Source organism: Echeneis naucrates, chromosome 24, assembly GCF_900963305.1.
Source record: "Echeneis naucrates chromosome 24, fEcheNa1.1, whole genome shotgun sequence".
NCBI classification, from domain to species: domain Eukaryota; kingdom Metazoa; phylum Chordata; class Actinopteri; order Carangiformes; family Echeneidae; genus Echeneis; species Echeneis naucrates.
Window position 1 is genome coordinate 951,757 of NC_042534.1, and position 26,541 is coordinate 978,297.

Below are 26,541 nucleotides of genomic sequence, written 5' to 3' on the forward strand. Positions count from 1 at the left end.
TGGCTGTTGTTTTGGGTGCTGGGACGGTTATAAGTGAATTTTCATGTTTTATTCATCTTGTTTGTGTTTTCTGCTTTGACCTGGCCTATAAAACAGATAAAACCTGGCGCGGCTCTTACTGTGAAGGCCGCCCTCCCCGGCCTTCCGGTCCTGAGGCGGATTTGTGCCGGCAGCTTTGGTCCTGGACCCGGAGCGGCAGTCCGCATCAGTCCGGCACCGAGCTCCCGCTCCGGTCTGCGGTGACCCCCCTCCACTGTCATCCGAGCGGGATCATGGACTAAAGCATGGCCCACAACAGAAGCTTTTTCTTCGAAGGTAAGCCGTGACGCTCCGGCCGCAGAGCCTCGGCTCTCCGGTGGTGCCCCACACCGGACGGCCGGGCTCGTCGCCCCCGCTGATGTGCTGCACATAATCGGTCTGAGGATCCGGCTGGAGCTCCGTCAGTGCTAGGTGGCTAACCGACGTTAGCCTCCGCTGCAGCCGGAGTCCAAACGAGCTGCGAGGCCGGTGACAGCGCCACATACCCGGGTCCCGACAGGGGGAAGCGGGGATTGGGGGGTGGCAGCCGAGGTGGAGGTGGAGGGGGGGTCGGATATTTTAAACATTTTCTTTATTTTTAACAGAATCTGGTTCTTTACAAACATGAGTTAGCACCGTTAGCTCCCAGGCTAGCTGGCTTCAGTAATGAGGGAGCTGGATGTAGCCGTAAGCCGTGAAAGGGCCTTCCTTTCTCCGCGGGGTTGTTGCCCTCCCGTGTAACGGCTGCACATGAAAAATACACACAAACTGTTTAAAAAGAGACGCAAAAATATTTTTTAGTTGTGGTCCGGACACCCAACTGCCCCCATACCCCCCCCCTCCTCAAACTAGCCTGCTAACTTACTAGCTTGAAATATTAGCTGGCTAATATCTGATGTTATCAGTGACAACAGAAAACGTTCCTTTTTCTTTATGCTGACGGTGTTGTTGTGGTTTTCTGTGGACTTTATCTGCACTGTAACTTATTTTCAGCGTGGACACCGACTCTCTTTAAAAAGCATTTAAATCTGATGAAAACATGCTGGATTAAATCAGTATTTTCATCTGAAACATCGCAGAAAAAATAACTTTTTGTGGTATTTAAAATAACACACAAACTAATCTGTCACATTTAACTCAAACATATGAAACGGATAACGTTTGTCACCACCAACTGCTGTTGTGTTCAATTACTTTAGTAGCTTTTTTCTAACTGAAATGAGAAATTGGTTCATTTAGTAATTTAATAATCATGTTTGGGGATTTTTAATCAAAAAGCTGATTTTCAGTTTCTGATGAGTGAAGATTTGTAGCATTTCTTATATCAGCAACATTATTGACCTTTTTTGTTAATTCAGAAACTGATAGATTAATTAAAATTAATAACTTATTAGTTCAGTTCCTACATAAGCTAATTTCAAAACCCCTGAGGTTGCGTGGTCCATATTTTTCTTGATTTAAATATTTACTGAATATGTTTGCTTTAATTTCTTAAATGTGAGGAGGAAAATACTGAAGGCTGAACCTGCCGATATTCAAAGGATGCATTTACATCTCCGTCTTCTTGGTAACAGATCGCATCAAAACAGCACAACTGGAACGAAATGTGTCAGCGTAATGAGCCCTGTTAGTCCTGTGAGCCAAGGAGCTCCAGTGTTTATAAAAACACATCAATGAGCCACGCTGTCGCACTGGGTGACTTGTTCCTTCACACAGATGTATTAGAGTGTAAATAGTTATTAGAGCACGAGCAGAGTGGATTAATCTGTTGCTGACAAACTTCTTTCATTCTCAGCATCATCTCCTCCTGTTACTTTGTTTAAAAGTCAGAGCTTTCAGCTGTGTTAGGGAATCACTGACCCCCTTTCTTTTTTTGCGGAATTACAGGAGTTGATGTGGTTGATCCTGAGAGCCGCAGACAGAGAAGGGAAGCCAAAGTATTTTTGTGACAAGCAAACAGAATGTCAGTTTGGGTCTACTCATGGGATTTGTTGACTATAAGGAAAATACAGAATAAAGACATCGCAAGCCAAAGTTGACAGAAATTCGTCTATATGTTGTTGGAAATTAGCAAATCTTCCAAGTTTACTGCACGCTTAATTTCATATTTGAGGTCTAACATCCAGGCTGTTTTTTTTTTTAAAGGACATCATTTCACTAACAGGACGTGTAAATCATTGTTTCTCTAAAGCTCTTGAGAAGTGACACAAGTTGAATGCAGAATTTACATTGATGATAGTCGTCCATGACTGTTTTAGAACCAGAGAAAGTGGAGCTGCCTTCCTCTGTGCTCTATCCTGATTGGGTGATACGGTCTTTCAATGTCACATTAGCCACGCCCCCTTGTGCCTACGCCATATGTCCTCTTATAGACACGGAGGCAATGACAAGGTTGCACCCTTAAAAATGGCCAAATACAAAAAAATCTGTCTTGTGCTACGAACGGCAGCCCGTGTGTTGGTGTTGGTTTAGCTTGTTTTTTTTTTTATAAATTGGTTGGTTGTATGTCTACCAAGTGGATTTATGGATTTGAATGTCACTTGAGGGACGCTGTGCTCACCTCCAGCCTGATGGAGTAAACTGTGGGATTTGTTGAGATTTTATGAAGCAAAACAAGAAGTTGGCAGAACACGGGGTCGACTGTATCTATTAATGGGAAGAGGTGAGAATAAACTCATTTAGGTCTGAAGTAGACGACTGAACCAGCTGGGGCAGGAGAGCTCGCATCATAATCACACACGATTCTTAACTTTGGAAGAGTATTGTTCTTGTCATTTAAAAGCGCCTGAAATGGTTAATTCATTAAAAGCCAAGCATCCTTTTTCTGAAATGCTCCTTCACGCTCAGTGATTCATGGGGGGTGGGGGGGCAGGAACTTTAAGTATGAAGCCCAGAGGAAGAAGCTGGCCCAGAAATTGGATGTGGGGGTAAAAAAGGACAAAGCCTTTTAGCCAGATTTATCAAATGGAGCACTGGATGGAGTCGGAGCGTAACCTGCAGCCAGACGAATGATGTTCACTGATTCTGTGATGGAGGTGAAGTTTGTGAGGACACTGGATTCAGTTTAACCCTTTTAGAGCCACATTCAGGCTTTGCTGTTTTCCATTCACTCAGTAAAGAGACTCTGTAGCTGCTTTTATCGCCACATATTTCTGTTTTTTTTTTTTTTTTTTTAAAGGAGGAAGTTGTGGTAAAACTGTAACTCTGTCACACATCTGTGCAGCTGAGTTTGTCTCGTTCTGCTATTTGACTTTTTTAAGTTGCACAAAGAGGCGTGAAGGTGAATCTGCAAACCAAAGAAAACAGACAAAACAGGTGACTTTTACTTTCCAGTTACTGAACTCAAATGGAGAGAAAATGACCAAAACAGAACTAAGAATGAATTCTTGTGACTCATTAGTTTTTCTCATTTAAAAAATGACAAAAAACCCCAATAATTTTCTATGTTCATCATTTTGCAATTATTTAGAATAATCTTAATCGTAATGTTTGTGTTGGCATTTAATTTTTAACGTTGGGGGAATAAAATCTACATAATTCAGTGTCTAATAAATGTTGTGGGCTTTGTTTAGCTCTAAGGGGAAAAATAGGGAAAAGAATTTAGTCTTAAACAATCAATCAAACAAACTTTAAAGTGTAGATTCACCATGCAGGATGGTCTCAAAACACATAGAGAGTTGAGAATATAATAACACAAATTAAAACAACCATAATTCTAACTTCAAAAAAAAGGGATGTTAATGGTTGGTAAAAACTCCAGAAAAGGCTTGTATGAGACACAGTAAAAACATTCACGTTTTAACGTCAGTGGACATAAAAAGAACGAAAGGTGAGATAAGGTAGGTTGTACCTTAGCTCAGTGAGACATCGCACAAAACACAGCAGGAGTCATTCCAATACAGCTGCACATGAATGCATCAGCAGACTTTAATCAAAGTATACCTTCTACTTTATTTCCTTGCAGACTCCAGAGAGGAATAAATAAAAGGAAGGTTCAGTTATCCGGCAGCCTCAAGGACGACAGGAGGACCTTAACTGGGTCTGTAGTGGACACAGGAGGTTCACCCCATTAATAAAAACATAACCTCGCTTTTAGAGGCTTATTGCTCTGAAGAATCTGCTCTTTCTTAGAAACCCCAGTTTATTCATGTGCGTCACTGACTTTGGTTGATAACCTCAAACAACGTTAAACCCTTCATGAACCCCCAGCGACCCCCGATTCCTTCAGCTCCAATTGTGGTTTCCTCTGGTCTCAAAAAAACTGAGAAGACCGACAGCCATACTTTCCATACTTGAGGCTTCATAACTGCAGTTCCAAAACCAACGGGTGACATCACCGCGGTTTGCAACATGGTCGTGCTCTGAGGTGACGCCATCACCTCTCAGGTTGTTTTGCTGTTTCTGACACAAACACTCAGGAAAAACCTGTTTAACTGTGTTTGGCTATCAGAAAAGGTGGCTGCTGAGCATTTTCATCTGTTTAAAGCCTAAATAAGAAGGCTGATATGAAATCGGGCTCTAGGTTCAGTACTTCTACACTCATGTCACAAATTCTCATGTTTGGTGTTTTAATTCTTATCTTGATTTACAGCGTGATATTGGGAATATGTCACCGATACATGCTCTGAATGATGTGAAAAGAAATTAATTATAATGACTGACATGAGTGTGTTTGTGTTTATGGAGTGATGATCTTGCTGTTGAATATTTTTGCACAGTTAGCAACAAAGCCGAGGCTGGCCTTTTGCTAATCATGACCCATTTCTTTTTAATGACATGCAGTTGAAATGATCGGCCCTGTCATTTCATCTGATGCCTGTGTCTTGGTCTTGTCTCGCTTACACTGATGTCAGTCTGGTTTATCATTTTAATTCAAGCCCTGGATAGATCAGAGACCAGGCGAGATGGAGGGTACAAGCACAACTGGAGCTTTTCTCTTTCTGATGACAGCGAAGAGGAAAGGAGACATGAGTAAGCACTTCTCCGACCCCTTCGTTCTCAGCACCGCCGGCGCTGCACTGCATCACTTTCCCACCACACACACAGGAAAAGACCCCAGTGACACCTCTGCTGATGAGCAGGCTATTCCTGTCTCTGATGATGTACTCACTGGCCCTTTAGTGCAGCAGCACAGATCTACGCAGCCACATAAAACCCCTACCTGCATGTAAATCCTCCATCCATTGTACAAACTGGAATCTGCTTGGCCTGAAACTCGATCGTCGTTTTCCTTCACTAAGAGCAGATAAAACGGTTAAACCTGCAGTCAAACGTGACTTTATTTCATTATCGTTTTGTTTCTTTGTACATTGAATCTTCTTTTAGAGGTAGTTCAAATGTAAAAAAACGATTATACTTTGGCCTTTTCTAAGTCCATAAATTGTTAGGAAATAGAAATAATACTCCAAAACAAACAAAATTAGGACCTGAGCGGTGCTTGATAGATAAATTTGATTATGAAAGGTCCGTGCAATCTAAAGGTATGTTTAAGGTCAGCTAACAGTTATTTCTACTATTAATACATCTGAAGATTATAATTTTTTTTTTATCAATTGATTAGCTTTCTAGTAAACAAAAGAAAAAAGGCAATGTCTGCTCAGATGAAAAGATCAAGCAGATTTCTTTTTGTTTTTTGTTTTAAGATATTGATCGATTTTGATTAATTGGATAATCGTTTCCTTTGTAGCTGTTGCTATAATTAGTACTGAAAGCTGTAAGTAGAAACAGCAGTGATAAGATCAGTGAACATGTCTGCACGTGAACTGTTGCACTAAACGCACACATTTAATTTGTGTTAACGCTGACGACTCTCCTCACACCCTTTTTCTTCTTCTCCTCTCAGTGCCAGCGTGGTGAGCATGGAGGAGATGGACCGGCAGCAGCCGACCTCCCCTGAGGGGAAAAAGGTAAACCTCCAGCGCTGAACCTGAACTGAACTCCCTCAGGTGGACGTAGAGGGACGTAGATATTGGTCTGACTCATGAAATCAATCCAAACTCATGTGAAGTTGACCCAAATGAAGAAAACATTTGAATTCTCAACCTTTTATTCAAATGTCCCATATTCTCTCTTTATTGACTGATTTCTGATTGATTCAATAGAAATATGGCATATTTCAGGAAAACACAGATTCTGATTCCTCTTGTGTGATTTATGTTCCTGTCGTCTCTTCCAGTCTCCCACCCTCAGGCACTTCACTTCCTCGGATTCCTTGAGAACTTATGAAAACCGGCCAAATAATCACATGAGGTCACTGAACAAGCTGGGACCCAAAAAGCTCAGGTAAACGTTAAAGCCATTTCCTGTTCTAGCTGAACAAGAGACGTGTTTACATTGGAACTGGTTATCAGGATTTTCAAAGCAAGAGTAATCTATCATAATGTTGTTGTAAATACACCAAACTACCACTTAAATGTTTGCATTGCAGACTTTACTGCCTGAGTTTCTATAGAGGTTGAATAAAAACAGAAATACGTTTTGCTGTTGTTTTACTTTTCTCTTTGTAGGTTTTAAGTATAATGTGACTTTGAGACTAAAATCAATATCAACAGGTTTATTTTACATGCTTGACTTTCTGTTCTCCTCTTCCTCCTCCCCTGCAGCGAGGTCCCTCTCCCTGTAGCAACATCCTCCCCCATCCACAACAGAACCAACTATTTAATCATCAGCCCCTCACCTTCACAGGGAATCGTTTTACAAGGGCGCCACTTTCAGCACGCACAAATCCCCTCGGCAATAAGGAAACCAGTCCAAAGGTAAGACGCTGGGGATCCCAGCAGCCTCCCTGCTGGTTTCTGCTTTTCCATCTTGAGGAACAAACAGATTTATTTTCTGTTTTCCTACTTCCTGCTGCTCTTCAGATTCTATTTAGAGGATTGCCATGCTCTAAATTCTGGAACTACAATGAGGGATGTAAACAGGAAATATATTGTTGCCATGGATTCAGTTGGACGTTTGCAAACAGCAACTTAGCCTTTTGTTTTTTTTTAATAGCTGATTTTCATCAGCATTTTCTCAACATGATGCCATAAAAAGCAGCTGAATTATCAGTTTATATATGGAGTTGGATTAGTGTGCTTCTGGAGAAGCGTGATGATCGTCAGGTTCAGTTTTTGGGTAATATATCTGTTCGTCTGTACATCTCAGTAACAGCTTGATTGAATCTCGGTCGACGGTCACACACTCACTCACATCAACGGCAGAGGCTGAGCTGGTTCACTCTTTTGTCTGGTCACTGTGAGTGACCAGACAAAAGTTGGAATAACTTTTACTCCTCAATCATGGAAGAATGTTTTTGTAACACCAACAGTGAAGAAGTCCAGAGACAGGAAACAGAAAAGACAAAATAGTGACATTTGCTCACAGTGTGAGACAGACAAGCTTAATTTCAAATTTCTGACACATGGTTTGTATTTTATGCGACTCTGGAGGAAAGAAGGACGTAATCTGCCATTAGTTTGTTTGGTGGATTGATCCAGGGATTGTAGTTTATTTGTAAAAGACTTTGGAGATAATGTTGCGTTGTGTTGGACATTAATTACACTAAGGTAGAAAACTTTGCGCTGATGTTTGCTCAGCTGTGTTGTCTTGTCTTGTCTTTCTGTGGGAGGAATAAAGTGACGGCAGTGTGTTTTCACGAAGCTGATGATGATAAGCTTGTGTTTAAATGTGAAGAAGAACCTCTTTCACTCCATCATCCTGTGGATATGGGCATGCCTGAGGTTTGCTGTGATAAATGAATTATGGAACAGGTTGATTGTTTTAATGAGACACTTCCCTCTCTGGTTTCTACCTTCAAGCTGCCTCGACTTGAAGGAAAGGTAAGACTTGTCTCCAGCTGTCTTCCTCAGTAATCTGTTTAACACACTGGAGCCGGAATATTTTCAATGACTTCAGGTTCTTGTTGTTGGGAATGTTAGTCATCACCTTTTTAAAGTATTTTACGTGTTTGTGTTGAAACCTGAAGCAGAAGGTCAGTTTCTCAGATCCAGAGATGTAATAATACAAAAGAACAGTCAACTAAATAAAATATTTTACGCTATATCCTTTGCATTATTTAGCATATAATCAAAGATTGATAGTCAATTGCATATATATATATTTTTTTTTTTTTTTCTTAACCCATACTGCCTTCAGCGCTGGGTTTTGTTGTAAACTCTCCACAGCAGCAGTGAGAGGTTTGGACCTTTTAACCCAAATGCTCTCTTCTGGCTGATAATTTCCTCCAGCCTGAAGCTGCTCTAGTTCTTTTTTTTAATGCTGTGGTGGAATATAGAATCTGTATCTTGGCGCAGGTCATGTCTCAGCTCACATCCTCTCACAGGTGTTTGGACATGGACAGTCAGATATTTAGAGCTGATTTTTCATCATTACTGAGCAGAACTCTTGATCAGATAAAGACAGAAACAACCCACAAACATGAGAGGAACTTTTGTTTGCAGAATTCATGTGTGCTTTATTTTTTCTTGTTTCTGAGCTATTATCACCCTTTTAAAGCAAACAGTCTTTGAGTCACAAGTATTTTAGCTGGTTGTGGAACATGAGAAAATCCTTCATGTGGGTCTGAGATGGTGAAAGTGTTCAGAAGAATCCTGGAAAATCTGGAGAACAGTCAGACACAGAACAAAACATGTCAACAACACAATTTGAAACCTGAAGTCATCTAAAGTTCCTTGGAGGGTTTTTGTGTTTGACCATTTTGACTCTTGTGTGTTTTCCTTTCCTGCAGAAATGACTTCTCCACCACGCAGCAGACTGTTGAGATGGACAGCATCGTCCTCACCTGTCCTGAGATCCCAGGTATGGCCCACCAGCCTCCAAACACACTGGTGTTGTGTTTCAGCAGGTACATCACGTTCCTGCTGCTGGATCGCTTGTGTGTGTGTGTGTGTGTGTGGGTGTGGGGTTCTGGTTTGTGGCTGTGAGTGAAGTGTGTGTCTGTGCGAGGAGCGCTGATAAGTATCTATGCGTTTGTGGAGAATGAGCAGGTTGTGGCGATGCTGAGCAGCAGCAGCCTGCCGTGTCTGTAGTGCTGCAGATGCCAGAGTAGGAAACGGAGGGTGAAGCTCCTGGCTGAAGGAGAACATGAATATGAGAGCAATCAGCTACTTTTGTTGTATTTTAAAGATGATAAATGTGAGCAACAGGAGGCCGGTATGGCCCAGACAAAACCAGATCAGTGTCCTTTTGTTTAACACCATCTATCCAGCTGTGACAGCTTCTCCTTTAAGCTCTTTGTTCGTTACACAACCGTCACTTTTCAACAGTGGTTGTGTTCTGCACAACGTTAAACTTGTTCAGATGAGAAATGACGGCAGAGCGGCCGGTTGAAGTGTTGCATGTGCGTCACGGCAGCCGTCGCTGATCTCGTTGCTGACACTTGATGTTTTTTCACGAATTTAAAAGAAGCAGAGGGCGGTCTGCAGGCTGTCTGTGTTTGTGACAGTGATGAGTTTAATATTGGACACGAACTCTACTTCTTGGTGAAACTGTTTTAGGGTTCTAGTTATTTGTAATTACTTAAACACTTGTTTTGTGTTGTTAGAAATAGTCAGCAATTTACTATTTACACCAACTGGGGCTGGATTTTTGTATTTGAAGAAAATAAAAGCATCAACATATTTTTTCAATCAAAGATGATGATGAAGATGGAAGTTTTATTTCTTTCTGGTTTAAGGTTTCATAAAACATTTTCAGCTCTGCTGTGTTTCCATTGATATAAAACACCCAGAAACGACACACTCCTGGTTAATCAAATGAACATAAACCAAAATGATGGAATATTTCCATAATTAACCTAAAACAAGGTGTGAATATTGTCCCGAACCTTTTCAGAAGAAGACAGTCTGAACATCAAACGTCGTGTCCAGCAGAAGAGGAAACCGTTGGAGGACTGCTGCAGTTCACAGGTCAAAACAGCAGAGGTGAGACAAGCCCCGCCTACTATCTAAAACATGACGGTGACTGTTTAAACACCTCTTTTCTGTCCTTTATGGCGTTGGTTTCCTGTTTTCAGTTACCTTCTGTTTTTCTTTGGCAGCCTCTGCGGCCAAACACGTATCAGACTGTGTGCGTGAAATGCAACAAACCCAGCGAGGATGGCGGCAAGTGTCAGAGCTGTGGGAACAGCGCCGTGCTGCTGCCGTGCCAACAGGCCACGCTGTCGTCCCCGACCCCGCGACCCCCCATCAGATCCCAGCCTCCCCCGGGACCAAACAGCCTTCAGCAAAACTTCTACAAACCGAGGGCGCCGCGCGGTGAGACTCCCATACGTATCATGGGCAACAGGGGAACCCTGGTGCCGCTGAACAACGGCAGGACCCCTCAGTTACCCGGGACGTCGAGCTGCTGCGGCGCCAGGAACTCCCCCAAAGGGAAGAGGGCGGCGGCCCAGCAGCACGAGCTCAATGACCCCAGTGAGTAAGATCATCTGAAGGGGAACTCCCTCCTCACTCATAATTATTGATTACAAAATAGTAGAAAGATATTATGTAATAAGAAAGCTTTGCATAACTTAACATAAATTTGTTCGTTTCAACAGAATTTTTTACTGAGTCTCCGGCATTCCCAGAAAAATACATTTTCACTGTAGTGTCATCCATAAATATCACAGTGACAGAATTTCTGACCAACTAGTTCACTGTCTGGGTTAGATGAGTGAAATCCAAAATCTTCGACAGGAGTAGTTAAATATTTCCAGAAAGCGCTCAAAGCTGACAAATGTTTTTAAATGTAGACCTTTAACTGGCTTTGTGTCTCCGGCTGGAGGATGGTTTACTTTTTTTTTTCTCTTCTCTCCTCATTCCTGATATAAACTTTACATACTGGTTTAAATTATAAGAAATGTCAAGATGAGGAGAAACCAAAAATCTTCTCCTGATCTCATCTTGACTTGCCTTTTTTTTTTTTTTCATGTCTCAGATGAATTAATACACATCAGTGTCACACTCCTCATCAACCTGTCATGCATGTAATTTACCACAGAGACAACGCTGAGGATGTTTTGTCACTGTGTCACTCGATTGTCCGGCTCAAAGCCTTTTTTGTTTAGTCTCATCTGTGATGCTTTCAAGGACTGAATGCAGATACAGTAATTATTCCACAAGTGAAACGCAGACCAGCGTATCTGAGTGCCCCAGAGGCATTAAAGCTTCGTCAGTATAAAGATGAACAAATTAAACTGAAGATGAGTAAGTTGGGAGTGGCCTCCATCAGAAACACAAACGGTGATCACTGTTTAGAATTTTTAGTAGATTTATTTAAAACAATCAGCTGACTGCTGTGCTGTTCCCTCCTCAGTCGTCCTGTCCAGCGACGAGGAGGAGGAGGCCGACAACGCCAGCACAGGGAGCGTCAACAGGCTGGACAGCGTTTCCCCTCGACCCGCAGACTCCGCCCACTCCTCGCCAGCGCCGTCCGGGGGCAGAGTGGAGGCAGCGGTGAAGAGCGCCGGAGAGCAGGAGGAGGTGAACACGGAGTTCTTCGAAGACGTCAACATGAAGATCACCATACCGCGGAGAGCTCGGATGAAGGATCAGGTACGTTTGAAGCTCAGTGTGAGCTGCTCTGTTGTTGCCTTATGTGCTGTATTGACGTCTATGGGAAAATGTCCCTATTTTTCCTGATGAGGAGAGAGTACAGAACCGGCTCAGCCTCTGCTGTTGATGTGTAGTGGAGAACTTTAAAGTGAAATCAAAGTCCTTGGGCTTTTTCCAGTATTGTTTCTTCCTTATTAAAGTAAAGACACATTTAATTATGTGAATGTTAATATATTTAACACAGACTTTCATTCTTCAGTATCATCAATGCTACCAAGTTCTGTGGGAGCAGAAACTGCTCATCCATCATTTCTGAGCTGCTAAAGAGGAGAATCATTTTCTTCATGAATAAACTAGATTTGATTGTTCAGTGAAGTGAAGCAAACGAAGACCACGGCTCTTCACACAGTCCCTGAACTCGCTTTTTTTTTTTAATGTATTTAATTTCATTTTGTAGTTTGGGAATCAACCCCCTGAGCAGTTTTCACCGAAGACAAAGAAACCAAAATTCATGTCCAGCAAGTGTGACAGCATCATCCTGGAATGTCGGAGCGTAAGAGTAGGAACTCTACGCCGGATGGTGACCAAACCGGTTGTTGTAAGTGTTTTATTATTCTTCATTTGAAAGACGAAAATTAACTTTTATATTTAATATGCTGTGTCAATAAGAATGTATAGGAATCTACAAACGGCACATGAGCCAGCTTGTCAAATAAGTTCAGGCTCTGGACCCGCCGCTCTGCTGTTGTTTATTTTAAGTTTCACAAATAGAGCCCCGAAGGATGTTATCTGAAAAACCAGAGGGCTTTCAATGTGAAACCAATGAAGAGTTTTCATCCTCTGTAAGCAGCAGCCACAGCCAATCAAGCCGACAAACCAGGCCGCTGTTTTAATATAAACCCAGCAGATATAAAACTTCACAGATAAAATAACGTGGAGGATTGATTCTAAAAGTTATTAGAAAGTAAAGCCCTGGATCTTTAATTTAGGTAAATAAAGTCCCCCTTTGTCCTGTTTGGTTTATTAAAGAGGAAATTACTCAGGAAATCCTGAAAATAGGAGAAATATTTGCTCCAAATAAACAAACGCTTGTTTCTTTTGTTTCTCTCCTCAGTTTTCCATCGACCACATCAAGCTGGAGACTGAAGGTAAGAACCGGCAGTAATGAACTCTGTAAATAAAACCCGACATGCAGAGCTGCAGGATCAGACATCAATGAGCTGTGATGTCGCTGCCGCCGTTTGCTGTTTGAGAAAGATGCAGCTGTCCAGTTTCCTGTTGCTGCTGATCAGCAGAGATTAGCACTTTGTGCCGTTTGTGTTGAAAAGCTGCACAAACATCAACAAAGAAAAGACACAAACAGAGCAACTTTTTTTTTTTTTTTTTTTTTTTTAATGATCCACCTGGAGACGTTTTCTTGGCTGTCAGAAACTGGGGAAATATTTTATTTATTTGGTTTTACATTTATTTTTTTTTTTACTCACTGTGACAGATGGACAGTAAGTCGAAGATTTGAATAATTTGTCAGAAATTATACTAAACGTATCTGACAAATTCTATCTTTTGTTTTAAAGGGTCCATATGATCTAAGGGTAGATGTCTGTATCTATGATTATGAATTATTTAAAAAACTGATGATTTTAGTCCAGAATTTGTAGAAAATGGTAATATTTCCCAACATTTTCCTGAAGTTGATGCCACTTTTGAATTATTTGGACAAAATTAAATGCACGTTTTAGAAGCCGTTGTGCGTTTTGTCATCAGGTGCGGAGCGTGAAAGCATCGAGAAGGTTTGTCTTCAGGCGTCGGAGCTCATCAGCTGCGAGTGGTGCAACGTCAGAAAGCTTCCCGTCCTGTTCTTCCAGACGACTCCGGAGGAGTGCAGCCGCCTTCGCTTGCAGCTCAACATGTCGGAGAAAGGAGGGCAGTGGTACGACTGCGCCGGAGAGCGTGAGTACACAACCGAACGGGTACCCCCTCACACTGCACAGCGTTGTTTCGACCTGACTCCTCCTCCTCCTCAGAGTCGGACGAGAAGTACATCGTTCTGATCTTCGAGAACGGCCTGGCGATGAATGAGCAGATGATCCTGGAGGACATCTTGGGCGAAATCGGAAGGACCAACAACCTCAGCAACTTCCCAGCCAAGCTGCCCTTCGAGGAGGCCAACATTCGACTGGTCAACTACAACAAGGCCAGCAGGCAGAAGCAGGAGAAGGTGGGCGGAGTCAGTGGCGCCGACCTGGATATCAATTATCGGAAGATTCTGTCAGTTCACTAGTTGATTAAACAGCTTCTGGTCTGTGGAGAAAAATGCGGTTAGAGTCTAAAAGATGTTTTTACAATTTAAATCCTTGTTGCATTAAAAATATGAAGGTTTAAAGTTTAAGCTTTGCATAATAATTTTAAATTCTGAATACTGTCTTCGGATAGCAGGAGCAGCCTCTGCCCTGAGTACAGTCTGTAAGGTAATCATTAGAAACACTGTGTCTGCAGGTGAAGCCAATGCAAACTCCTCCCAAAATTCCCCAGGTGTCCCCGGGCAGCAAGGTCACTCAGGTCACACAGGTCGCCGCAGTAACGCCCAACACGATGCCCGTGCGCACGCGGATGGCCACCCGCCAGCAAACCAGCGCTTACTTTGAAGATGAAGACGAAGACATGACCGACCTACAGCCCACCTTCTCTGGACCGATTGTTAAGTGAGTGACCGTGGAGCTGCAGCTGATCTGACAGCCAGATCTCAGAGACTCAGCTTCTAGAAGATTTATTGTTGTTTTCCTGAAGGTAAAGTTCAGTTCAGCTTTCTCCAAACTTCCCCTGACGTTGGTTCCACTTGTTTGTCTTCCAGACTGATGGTCTATCCTCCTCCTCCAGCCAAAGGTGGCATCTCGGTCACTAACGAAGACCTCCACTGCCTTAATGATGGAGAATTCCTAAATGACGTTATCATAGACTTTTATTTAAAGTAGGTGTTTTCCTCACAGCATACAACATCAAAGAACCTTCAACAATCTTTGTTCAGACTGAAAGAAAGCCGCTCTGTTGTTGTTGTTTTTTTTTTCCCCCAGATATTTAGTTTTAGAGAAATTGAAAAAAGAAGATGCACAAAGAATCCATGTGTTCAGCTCCTTCTTCTACAAGAGGCTGAACCAGAGAGATCGGAGAAACGTTCCAGACACTACCAACCTGCCGTGAGTGTCCGCCAGCGTCTCTAAAGTCAAACTTCCTTCAGGTGACGCTCATGGCTAAACTGTCTTTTGGTTTCCCAGGATCCAGAAACGGAAGCACAACAGGGTAAAGACGTGGACTCGGCATGTGGATCTGTTCCAGAAGGACTTCATTTTTGTTCCCATCAACGAGTCGTGAGTCTCCCAGAGCTTGAACGGTGTTGTCTGTTTTTAAATAAAGGCTCGTAACTTTATTCCTAAAGGCTGTTTGTTTTGTCAGAGCACACTGGTACCTGGCGGTCATCTGCTTCCCGGGCCTGGAGGGTCCGGTGTACGAGCAGAACCCGCTGTATCAGGGCCCGATCCCGGCCACCGCAGATCCCACATCTGAGGAGGCCATCCCGGACCACTGTCGTCCTCTGTCCCCGGACAAGGACGGGCTGGACAGCTCCTCGGAGCAGCTGTCTCCTGGCGGTCTTGAGGCGCCTGCAGATGGGCAGCACGATGCTGAGCAGCTCGCCAAGGAGAACTTGGCCTTCACGGACGGGGGACACGAGGCTTCCGGCAACGGCCAGGCCGATGTCGAGCAACAATACACGAGTGAGTCAGCAGCTCACGCTTGGCGGCCAGGAAAAGTGTCCTTCTGATTTAGAGCAGCATGAGAAAGCTGCCAGCCAGTCTCCAGCCAGTGCTCACTACAAAAGTACAGAGACGTGCACCAACTGTCATAGGTGTTCTTATATACTTAAACAAAACCAAAAAGTCTGGAGGGATCAACACACAGTCAGTCAGACTGATCCAGATCTGAGCTGACTCAGTACATCAGTTTTAGTTAGAAAGAGCTGATTGGAATAAAAGCTCTGAATGCTGAGGTGTTTGTGAGTCATCTCAAGATTAAAACAATGAAATCGGACTCTTGCAAGCTGTTGAAAGATGTGAGAACTCTTATCTGCAGGTTAAAGTCTTTTGTTTTTGTCTTCAGGCGGGCTGCACAGAATCAGTGTTTGCTACGGTTCAAAAAAAGTGGATGATGACGCCTTCACCTTCTCCGATGACCAAAGTTCCTGTCAGGTACTCAGCCTTGTTTCCTTTCCTTCCTCTTGGTCCTCTAAGAGGCCTTTGCAGAGAACTGATCTGACTCCTGTGTGTCCAGGACGAGTGCAGTGAGGACGGGACCCTGGCCGAGGACGCGCTCAGCTCCGACATGGCGGCCCTGGCCTCCAAACCAAACCTCTGCAGACAGTGAGTGGACGGGCTGCAGCTCCGCCTCCTGGCCTGCAGGAGGCGCCGCTGCTCTGTGATGATTATTGGTGGCAGATTCTCACAGTGAGCATTCAGCTTTAAGATGCGCTGCTGAATCAGGATCTTATCTTTGACATTAATAGAACAAAGCTCGCATTGAGAAATGTTTTAACTCGGAGGTGGTTACCATGGTAACTTTTTTTTTTAAATATGTAAAGCAGGGATTCCTCATCAGATTGAGTTTTTGTTAAGAATTGCTTGAAAACTTTCAAAACTTTTACATTAGAAGAATTTGCCAAACATGGAGTCCTGTTCATCTCTTTTTATAATCTGCTGGATTGAAATCTGTTACCACAGAGAATCAGTGAGTCGGAGCTCGGTCTGGACTGTGTGTTAAACCACCCGTTCACCCTGTCTCTCTCCTCAGGCCTTGTATCCTCATCATGGACTCTCTCCGCGGCCCGGCCCGGTCCACTGTGGTGAAAACTCTCAGAGAGTGAGTTCCTTAAGCTGCCTGATGCCTCCACAGGTGTCAGGCCTGTCGGAGTTTCTGGTGATACAGACCATTATAGAAACAAGTATTCTAGCTCTGATCTAACAGGAGTCATGGAATGAGCCTGATGTGGACTGAAAAGGAGATGGAGTTACATAACAAGATGCATCAAAGACACAAAATAGACACACAAAGCCTCCTGAGCAGGCGGAGGTGAGATGGCGCCGGGGGCAGTTTCTAAATACCCTCAGACTTCAGCTGCAGCCTGTAGTCCGTCCTCCTGGGGGATGTTTATTAAATCAGCACCTTAAACACTTTAAAAAGTTGAAGGTGAAATATTTAAATTTGGAAGTTGATGGTTTTGATGAAAGCAAAACGTCAGAAGCTTTTTTTTTTTTTATGAGGTTGAAGGAAAGAAACTGGTTGAGTCAGTTTGGTCTTCAGTGACATTAAACCAACACGGTCGGTGCCTGAAGCTGTGTGTGTTTGTTTTAGGTACCTGGAGGTGGAGTGGGAAGTGCGTAAAGGGACTCAGCGGAGTTTTGGGAAGGATGTGATGAGGGGCTCCAGCCCACGAGTGCCTCAGCAGGATAACTTCAGCGACTGTGGTGTTTACATCCTGCAGTATGTGGAGAGCTTCTTCGAGGTGAGAGCCATTTTTTTTTTTTTTTTTTTCCCCAGCACTTGATTTTAACTTTACATTAACTTTACACGCATTACAAAAACATCCAGTTCATTTTAGTTTATTTGAGTTTTCCTTGTTCCTTTCTTGCTGTTTTGTTTGTTCTCTCATTATTGTTGCAGCAAGTTAAATAGTAGTTCCCTCCCACGTTGAGTGGTTCATTTCATCAACAGTCATGAGACGCTTATAAAAACAAAGATCTTAAGATAAAATGGAAAAAATGATATTAAGTGGAAGAATTAAATTTAACTACTAAAAACTAAACCGCCTGAATTAGTTATTTCATGGGGGGTTGGTATTTGATTGGGTTGTGTGACGGAGAATTAATCTGTTTGTGTTGATCTTTGCGGGCAGAATCCGATTCCCAGTTTCCACCTGCCGGTGAATCTGTCCGAGTGGTTTCCTCAGCAGCGGATGAAGACAAAGCGGGAGGAGATCAAGGAGCTGATCCTGAAGATTCAGACTCAGCAGGAACTGGACCGGGAGGAGCCGGAGCAGGTGGAGGCTCCGCCCGGCTCCCCCGAGGAGCCTGAGATAGAAGAGACTTCTGGGTTGAGGGCCAGCTGCTGAACTTACCCATCAGCCCCTGAGACCACCCCACCATCCCACCGCTCCCTTGTTTCCACTGGGTCGGGGGAGGGGCCGAACCTGATTGTACGCTGCTGGTTTTTCTTCGACGTGTCTGAAACGGTCCTTAACTCCCTCCATTAACCTCACACATCAAACACACCTTTAAATTTGTATTGAATAAAACATGACGTGTAAATATTCTGGAGTTTTTCCGCTGCCTTTGTAATTTACCGTTTTCTGACTCATCCATGAAAGTGGCCCGTTAAGTTATGTTTTCATAGATGTTCTTCGCTCCCACAGAAGATACCGTTTGACTCTTGCATCGTTATTTTTTATGCCTTCAAGCTGTGTAGAGGACACACAAATCAATATTGAACGTAGAGGAAGTTGCTGTTATTTGTTAGTTGATGATCCGCCCCGTCAGAAGGTTTCCGGCTCACGAGTCACTCACGTAGTTCGGTGCTTGTCGTGTCTCTTCGATGTGGAGTGGATAAAATTCTGCAGCATTAAAAACAAGCATAGATGCAAGAGCACTTCTGTTGCCTTAGCTTTTTGTTTTTGTGTGCCAGAGGAACGTTGTGAATATAGCTGAGTGTGTGTGTGTGTGTTTGCAATATATTTGTGATTATTTCCAAATTTGAAGATTCCTGGGAAAATATTTAAAGAGCTTTTACATGAAGAGAATAAGAAAACAAACATAAATGGGATGATTGGCCAAGATAGACTAAAGGAAAATTATTAATATGTAAATTGATAGCTTTTTTTTCCCCTGTTATGACAAATTTATCTGAAATTTTACATAATTAAAAAATTGAAATGAGTAAAATAATAATAAAAATGTAACTAGGTGTTAAAGCTCCAACTCTAATTTGCCTGTTGGCCATTTTTGTTTTTTTTGTTTTTTTTTTAAACCATATTCAAAGGAGAAGGACAAACCTGAAAAATGAGCAATCAGCAGAATGAAAAGTAAAAGTGGTCAGGTGTTTGTTTTTATTTTGTTAGTCGTCTCGGGTGGTTTGTGATGAAAAGCTGCTCTCAGATTTCACTCTGCTCATCGTTAAAACATTCATGACTCCAGAAAAGTGTTTTGTCATCTCACTTGTCAGCTCTTCGCAGCAAATACTTAGAATATTAAAACATGAAATATAAATGAAGTGACTGAGGGGACATGTCCCTCCTCCCCTATGTTGAAGTCTATGGGAAAATGTCCCTCCTCCCTGATGAGTTTCTGGTCTCATTCAGAAATACATGATGGTCATTTAGAGGGAAAGGGCAGGGGTTAGGGGGCGGGGCTACTGTGTGACTGACAGACTGGACCACCCAATCAGGAGAGAGTCCAGAGCAGGTCACCTTCTCCAAATTTAATTTCTTCAGGTAAAAAAAAAAACAAAATCCAAAATCACCGACAGACAAATTAGGGTTTTAGGTTTTAGGTTTTAAAATAACAGCAAACCGATGATGTCATGAGACATTATAAAGAAAGATTAATCCCAAATTAAATTCTGACTGTCGATTAAACATTAAGAACTCACAAATGGATGCTTTAAATAAAAAAAAATAAAAAAGTGTTTGAGGTTGAAAAGTTAAATGTAAATTGAGTTTGTTTGTCTTGTCAGAGCTGATGTGTGATCGTATTTACTGACTCTGTTCAGGGAGCAGCAGCAGATTAGCACCATTGTTGTTGTTTTCACATCATCCCAGTTCATCTCCAGTAAACTGGTTCATTTCTCTTTCAATGTCTCCATCATCATTCTCAGCTCCGGTGGAGCCCCTCCGGAGGCCCCTGTGAGTGATCCCGGACAGCGCCCCCTGTCGGACGCCCGCCCCTGTCCGGAGCCTATTTACCCATCCCGTGACGTCACGGGGGCAGTTTCCCAGGATCGCTGCGGGAATCGGAGGCTGCCGGAGCGGATCACCCGGAGACAGACACCGGCTCGGCAGCACCTCCTCCGGGGATTTCATCATCATCGTTATTATTGGCCAGAGAGGAACAAACAGCGTTCCCCACGAAGCAGCTGGTCCCGGGAGGACGCGGTGAATCGAGGTAGGGGGCATTTGGGGGCATTTGGGGGCAGATTTTCCGCAGTAGTTGACCGGGCTGTTAGCGCTGGCCTGGCCGGCTGCGGCGCACTGCAGCCGGGAGGAGGCTGTCACCGCGCACCGGAGCTTCCTTCCGGAGGGAATACGGGCTGATATCCCGGAGACTGAACCCCCACACGGCCGGGAAGCGGCTCCAGAACACACCGGGCCGACGGCGTCCTCCGTCCCGGACGTTTGGATCCGTCTGCTGCAGAAACCGTGTCCAGCTTTGTTCGGAGGAGCCGCCGCCAGACTTCCTCCAGACCTCCGTCGATTTAAGGTCTCTCGGTTTTTTCTCGCCTCGCGTGTCGAACAACGCGTGAAGTGACTCATATTCGGAGTATTTTGGATCTCCAGGAAGATTCGGCTCTAAAAGAAAGAACGCTGGAAGGTTCAAACCGAGCGGAGCTTCAATTCTTCAGCAAACTGAACGACGCTTGTGTTCACAAACAGCGCCCGCCTGCCGCCGGGAGAAAACGGCGGAGTGAACCGGAGAGCGGAAAAAATAAAGTTAGATTCTGAAGGCCCGGCGGTCGTTTGCGGATTATTTTGACGCCGAATTGTAGAAAAGTGTCTCCGGAAACAGGAAAAGTGGAGTTTCGTTGATCCTAAATTGTGTGCACGTCGGAAAACGAGGTCGACTCTGAGTTTGTGTTATTTTTTCAACGAGGTTCCGTGTCGGTGTCTGGACAGCTAGAAGGGGATCAGAGCATTTAGCACAAACCTCAATGAGATGGGAGGCTGCTCAACACACACACACACACACACACACACACACACACTAATATGTCAGATCTCACAGCAGAAGCTGGCTGCGGCCTGCACACGCACACACACACACACACACACACACACACACACACACAGCCTGCAGAAGAATCAATGGGCTGGCTTTGTATAAGAAACAGAAGAGGCCGAGGTGGTTTGTTGGCTTTCTGGTTGTCCACATTGATATTACTGAGCTGATAAAAGATGAATGTGGATCGAGGGGACCGGCCGGGCCGCTGTGGTTTTATCTGAGCTGCCCGGTTATATAAGAGCTCTCTGAGCTTATTGTGTTTGTCCTCAGCTGCTTTTTTGTGCCAAAGCTGCTTTGAAATCAACATTAAGGCTTCGCTTTCATTCTCCTGAAGGATAAATGACATCTGAATTCCTGACGGGCGGGCTGGGAGGGTTTCCTCCTCACATGTGGATGTGGTTTGTGTTGTTTTTGTGTCACCTGTGGCTCTCAGGAGTCAGTGTTGTAGCTTCTTTAGTTCAGATACAGTCGTCTTCTGAAGGGACTTTGACTTTTGACCCCCTGCCTCACTCTGAGATTATGTCACAACAGGAAGTGGTGCTTCTCGTAGTCCAGCTGTCCTTCCTGGACGGGATCAAAGTCCTCTTCGGGAAGCGATCCCGAACGACTGCCCGGATCGTGATGTGCACACGGATGCAGGGATGCGACTGCTCGAGTGCGTTTGGCGTCCCTGGGGCAGCCGGGCCTGCGTCCAAGTGTCTTACTCAGGATCAGCTCGCCGTGCATGTCCTGATCCGTTTAAAATGAACTTGTATACACGACTCCCACACACGGCACTAGATGTGTGGACGTGAAGTGTTTCATTCATGACAGCTGTTTTCTCTGTAAACAACTCTTTTATTGTGTTGTTGTTGAGGAGGAAGCAGCTGCTGCTGGTGGGAGAGGAATAGAGGGGGAAAGTGGGAAACCCTGGAATATCCTGGAAGTTGTTGTGGATGTGAGGATTGATCCTCAACATCAAATGTTTCCGGCCTTCATTAAATTGCTCCCTCTTTTGACAATAATTCGACATCAGGACGGAAACTCACTAACTCGGCCTTCAGGACTGAAGCGGCTGCGTCATCTGTTTATTTGGTCTCTAAGATTTGAATAATTGGTCAGTTATCGGACTTTATGGATTCTTCTGTCAACATTCTGTCATTTCAAAGGTCCCCTTTAGTCTAAAGGTCTAAAGGTCTAAAGGTGGACCTCCATGTGGCCTCTGTGTGAATCCACCTGGTCTCAGCAGCAGGATTTGGTTTCTCTGAGTGTTTAAATGAAAACCGACAAAGTATGTCCACTTATGGATATCAGCCCTTCAAAATAAAACACAGGAAGTGTAAGCCTAAAACACGCAGTCTCGTGAGGAGGTCTGGGGATTCAGAATCTGGTCTTCAGTTTTAGCTTCACTGCCTCAAATCAAATCTTCCCTCTGCTGTTTTCCCGCCGTCTGCCCTGGAAACTCCGGCTATCAGATGTCAGCACCTGCGTCCTAATACCCAGAATGCCTTGTGTTTCAGGGTCATATTACATTTAACTGTGCTCCTCTTAGAAGAGTGACTTTATTTTGTCTTTTTTAAACAACTGGTTCTTTTATTTTCTTTTAATCCCATTTAGAAATGAATTTTCTGGACTTCTCTCTGATTTGATTTTGTGAACTACAAACAAACTGAATGTTCACACTCTTCTCAGTCTGAGCTTCTTCTCTAACTGGTTCAAGTTAAATTAAGTCTTTGGAACCTTCTTTCTCCGTCAAGTCCAGAATCTTCTACCATCTTTGTGTCCTGTTTCATATTTCTCTATCGTCTGCCGGTCTCAGCCGGTCTCTGTAGTCTCTGTAGTCTCTGCCGGTCTCAGCCGGTCTCAGCCGGTCTCTGTGGTCTCTGTAGTCTCTGCCGGTCTCTGCCGGTCTCTGCCGGTCTCTGTAGTCTCTGCCGGTCTCTGCCGGTCTCTGCCGGTCTCTGTAGTCTCTGTGGTCTCTGTAGTCTCTGCCGGTCTCTGCCGGTCTCTGTAGTCTCTGTAGTCTCTGTAGTCTCTGTAGTCTCTGTAGTCTCTGCCGGTCTCAGCCGGTCTCTGCCGGTCTCTGCCGGTCTCTGTAGTCTCTGTAGTCTCTGTAGTCTCTGTAGTCTCTGTAGTCTCTGCCGGTCTCTGTAGTCTCTGCCGGTCTCAGCCGGTCTCTGCCGGTCTCTGTAGTCTCTGTAGTCTCTGTAGTCTCTGCCGGTCTCTGTAGTCTCTGCCGGTCTCTGTAGTCTCTGCCGGTCTCTGCCGGTCTCAGCCGGTCTCTGCCGGTCTCAGCCGGTCTCTGCCGGTCTCAGCCGGTCTCTGTAGTCTCTGCCGGTTTCAGCCGGTCTCTGTAGTCTCTGTAGTCTCTGCCGGTCTCAGCCGGTCTCTGTAGTCTCTGTAGTCTCAGCCAGTCTCTGTAGTCTCTGTAGTCTCAGCCGGTCTCTGTAGTCTCTGCCAGTCTCTGTAGTCTCAGCCGGTCTCTGTAGTCTCTGTAGTCTCAGCCGGTCTCTGCCGGTCTCTGTAGTCTCTGTGGTCTCTGCCGGTCTCTGCCGGTCTCAGCCGGTCTCAGCCGGTCTCTGTAGTCTCTGTAGTCTCTGCCGGTCTCTGCCGGTCTCTGCCGGTCTCAGCCAGTCTCTGTAGTCTCTGCCGGTCTCTGCCGGTCTCTGTAGTCTCTGCCGGTCTCAGCCGGTCTCTGTAGTCTCTGTAGTCTCTGTCGGTCTCAGCCGGTCTCTGTAGTCTCTGTAGTCTCTGCCGGTCTCTGTAGTCTCTGTGGTCTCTGTAGTCTCTGCCGGTCTCAGCCGGTCTCTGTAGTCTCTGCCGGTCTCAGCCGGTCTCTGTAGTCTCTGTAGTCTCTGTAGTCTCAGCCGGTCTCTGCCGGTCTCTGTAGTCTCTGTGGTCTCTGTAGTCTCTGCCGGTCTCAGCCGGTCTCTGTAGTCTCTGCCGGTCTCAGCCGGTCTCTGTAGTCTCTGTAGTCTCTGCCGGTCTCAGCCGGTCTCTGTAGTCTCTGTAGTCTCTGCCGGTCTCTGTAGTCTCTGTAGTCTCTGTAGTCTCTGCCGGTCTCAGCCGGTCTCTGTAGTCTCTGCCGGTCTGGTCTTGAACAGTAGATCTGTATTTCTGTGTCATGTTGACATGCAAATGAGCCCCACCCACCATGAGGTCATTGTGGTGGAGAGAGCTGTAACCATAGCAACGGCAGGCTCAGCTGTTCCTGAGCTGCATCACGTGTTGGTGACCTTTGAAACTCAAGGCCTCCTGGTTCAGTGAGACCAGGACCCTGAGCAGTGGTCTATAGTGGACCGTAGTGGTCTGTAGTGGACTGTAGTTGTCTATAGTGGACCGTAGTGGACCGTAGTGGACTCAGGCTGCAGCGGTGGCCTGGACTGTAGTGGACCGTAGTTGTCTATAGTGGACTCCAGTGGTCTATAATGGACTGTAGTGGTCCATAATGGACTGTAGTGGTCTATAATGGACCGTGGTGGTCTATAGTGGACCGTAGTGGACCGTAGTGGACTGTACTGGTCTATAGTGGACCGTAGTGGTCTGTAGTGGACTGTACTGGTCTATAGTAGTCTGTAGTGGACCGTAGTGGACTGTACTGGTCTGTAGTGGACAGTAGTGGTCTATAGTGGACCGTACTGGTCTATAGTGGTCTGTAGTGGACAGTAGTGGTCTATAGTGGACCGTAGTGGACCGTAGTGGACCATACTGGTCTGTAGTGGACTGTAGTGGACCGTAGTGGACTGTACTGGTCTGTAGTGGACTGTAGTGGACTGTACTGGTCTGTAGTGGACTGTAGTGGACTGTAGTGGACCATACTGGTCTGTAGTGGACTGTAGTGGACCGTAGTGGACTGTACTGGTCTGTAGTGGACTGTAGTGGACCATACTGGTCTGTAGTGGACTGTAGTGGACCGTAGTGGACTCAGGCTGCAGCGGTGGCCTGGACTGCAGCTCATTCTGTTTCGTGGTTCTGCTCCTGAAGGACTTTGACCCGAGTTAATCCAGCGCTGTGTCTCTTCCTTAAGTAGTGAAATGACACAGCAGGACCCGGTCTACGGTTCTGGACCCGGTCTACGGTTCTGGACCTTCACTGATTTAAAAATAAAAAATAATTTTTCATCCGTTTGATCGTTCAAAAAAAAGAGTTCTCATTTGTGAGAAAATAGAACCTGATGTGTGAAAATATTCTGTATTATTAAACGTGCATTATATGTCTTGAACGTCTATAAAAAGATTCAGATTGTATTGAAGTCTATGTGAAAATGACTCCTCAGTCCATTTCCCAAACTGGTCAGAATAAAATAAAATCTAATAAATACAATAGATGGCTTTGAATTTGATGAAATATTTAAAACAATAAAACAAATGATGAGCTAACGTTTTGGTTTTCTTTCATCAGGACTGATCAGGTTTAGACTCTGAAGTGTTTCCTGCTTGTCTTCCTCACTGGACGGGTTCCTCTCTTTGTTTTTTGTTTTTTTTTTTACCCAGGATGCTGTTGGCTAACTGTGTTGTTGCAGCGTGTCTCAGTGAGGACATTTCCTCCGTCCCTGGATAATGTCCTCATTTGTCGGGCTTGTTAAATAATCTGCAGTGAGTCGGGGCAGACATGTTGGCAGGAAACAGACTCTTTATCAGCAGATGAAGCTTATTGGAGATCTGGACTTTTTTTTTTTTTTTTTTTACCCCCAAGAGAGATAATCTGAGAACCAAGTCTGAGTCATTAACGAGGATTTAAGACTCTGGTGTGTAATGTACAACTTTTTAGCTGCTCATGATCCGTTTTATTGGGGTCAGACTTCGACTGCAGGAGGATGACTCTCGTCAATCTTTAAACTGGATCACAGCGAGTTTGTAAAAGATCAGCACTTCAGGAAATCCTCCTTCTGCTGAAATCATCTAAACTGAAGCTCCGGCCAACTCACAGCAGACAAATGTGATCTAAAAAATCATTTTGGTAAGAATTCTGAGAATACCATGATACTATAAACACACTGAGATTAAAACCTGAAAAAATATCTCCTGGTCATTTGTTCAGTGTTCAAATGGAGCACAAATGAAGCTTTGAGGGTTTCTGACACTCAGCTCCATCTGTACTTCCTCATAATTCAGCTTAATGCAGAACATGTCAGATATAACTTGTAGGAGGGGAGGTGCTGTGGGACGATGCCCACTGACACTCAAACACTCTAACTTCAGACTAATCCAGATACATCCAAACATTTCTGTCCTGAGCCTTTTATTTATTTATTTTTGTAGCTGTGTAATCCGTGGAAGTGGAGTCACCTCTTGGTCGTCAGGTTTAAAGCTCTTTAGCACCAACTCCATCTTTACGTCCATGTTTGAATGGAGTCGGTGTAAAGAATCGATTGTCCATTTTAATGATATCATGCAGCTCTTGTTGCTCTCAGAAGTCGGACTTGCGGTCAGGGTTTGGTATTTAGCTGTAAAGGTTATTCATTAAATCAGGGTGTGTGTGTTTCTGCGTCAGTGAAAATCACTTGTGCTCTGATCCCAACACGCCCTGCTGTGGGTGTGGCAGCCGAGTTCCAGGGGAATGCTGGGTAACATTCTGGAGCGGAGTCCTGGCACGAACAGGAGAGTTGACAGCAGGAAGCTGCAGCTCTGACATGCTTTCACTCCTTCAGCTAAAAGCTTCCGGTGGAAAGTGCCCCCCCCCCCCCCCCCAACCTGCTGAGTCATGGTTCACTGTCTCCTTCAATTATTCAGTGTAAACAGGAGAGCTGCTCAGATCTGTGCTTTCGCTCTTCCAGTCTTTTATTTTGAAGGGTTGATATCCATAAGCTGGTGTATTTGTGGTTTGAAAAACCAAAAACCATCTCAGGCTCAGGCAGGAAGTTCCTTTCACTGTCCTGATATAAAAACTAGAACTGATTTATAATCCAAGAAGTTTTTAAGCGGTCTCAGCTGAGAAGCTGAAATGTGCAAATAATTTGGCTTTTCTGCTTT

General features: G+C 44.5%; 2 protein-coding genes across 5 annotated transcripts in view; both read left to right on the top strand.

Annotated features, from left to right (window-relative positions):
* The first annotated feature begins 174 nt into the window (after positions 1 to 174).
* On the top strand, positions 175 to 18,240 carry senp6a (SUMO specific peptidase 6a). 4 transcript variants are annotated; one of them, XM_029496657.1, is made up of 23 exons: positions 175 to 315; positions 4,896 to 4,989; positions 5,861 to 5,924; positions 6,194 to 6,300; positions 6,621 to 6,773; positions 8,747 to 8,817; positions 9,853 to 9,941; positions 10,058 to 10,433; positions 11,317 to 11,555; positions 12,013 to 12,153; positions 12,670 to 12,703; positions 13,320 to 13,505; positions 13,580 to 13,773; positions 14,052 to 14,257; positions 14,407 to 14,523; positions 14,627 to 14,749; positions 14,828 to 14,920; positions 15,006 to 15,325; positions 15,708 to 15,796; positions 15,879 to 15,967; positions 16,395 to 16,463; positions 16,956 to 17,106; positions 17,497 to 18,240. In XM_029496657.1, exons 1-23 carry the CDS (start codon positions 285 to 287, stop codon positions 17,710 to 17,712), a joined length of 3,252 nt encoding a protein of 1,083 aa, XP_029352517.1. In that variant the 5' UTR covers positions 175 to 284; the 3' UTR covers positions 17,713 to 18,240. The 4 variants fall into 4 exon arrangements, with proteins under 4 accessions (XP_029352517.1, XP_029352519.1, XP_029352518.1 ...); XM_029496659.1 differs by having other exon boundaries at positions 14,088 to 14,257; XM_029496658.1 differs by having other exon boundaries at positions 9,856 to 9,941.
* Positions 18,241 to 19,594: 1,354 nt separating this feature from the next.
* The window catches only part of myo6a (myosin VIa), a 60,088-nt gene continuing 53,141 nt past the window's right edge, over positions 19,595 to 26,541 (top strand). The window contains 1 exon segment of the mRNA XM_029495865.1: positions 19,595 to 19,756. The gene's annotated coding sequence lies outside the window, so the exon portion shown is untranslated.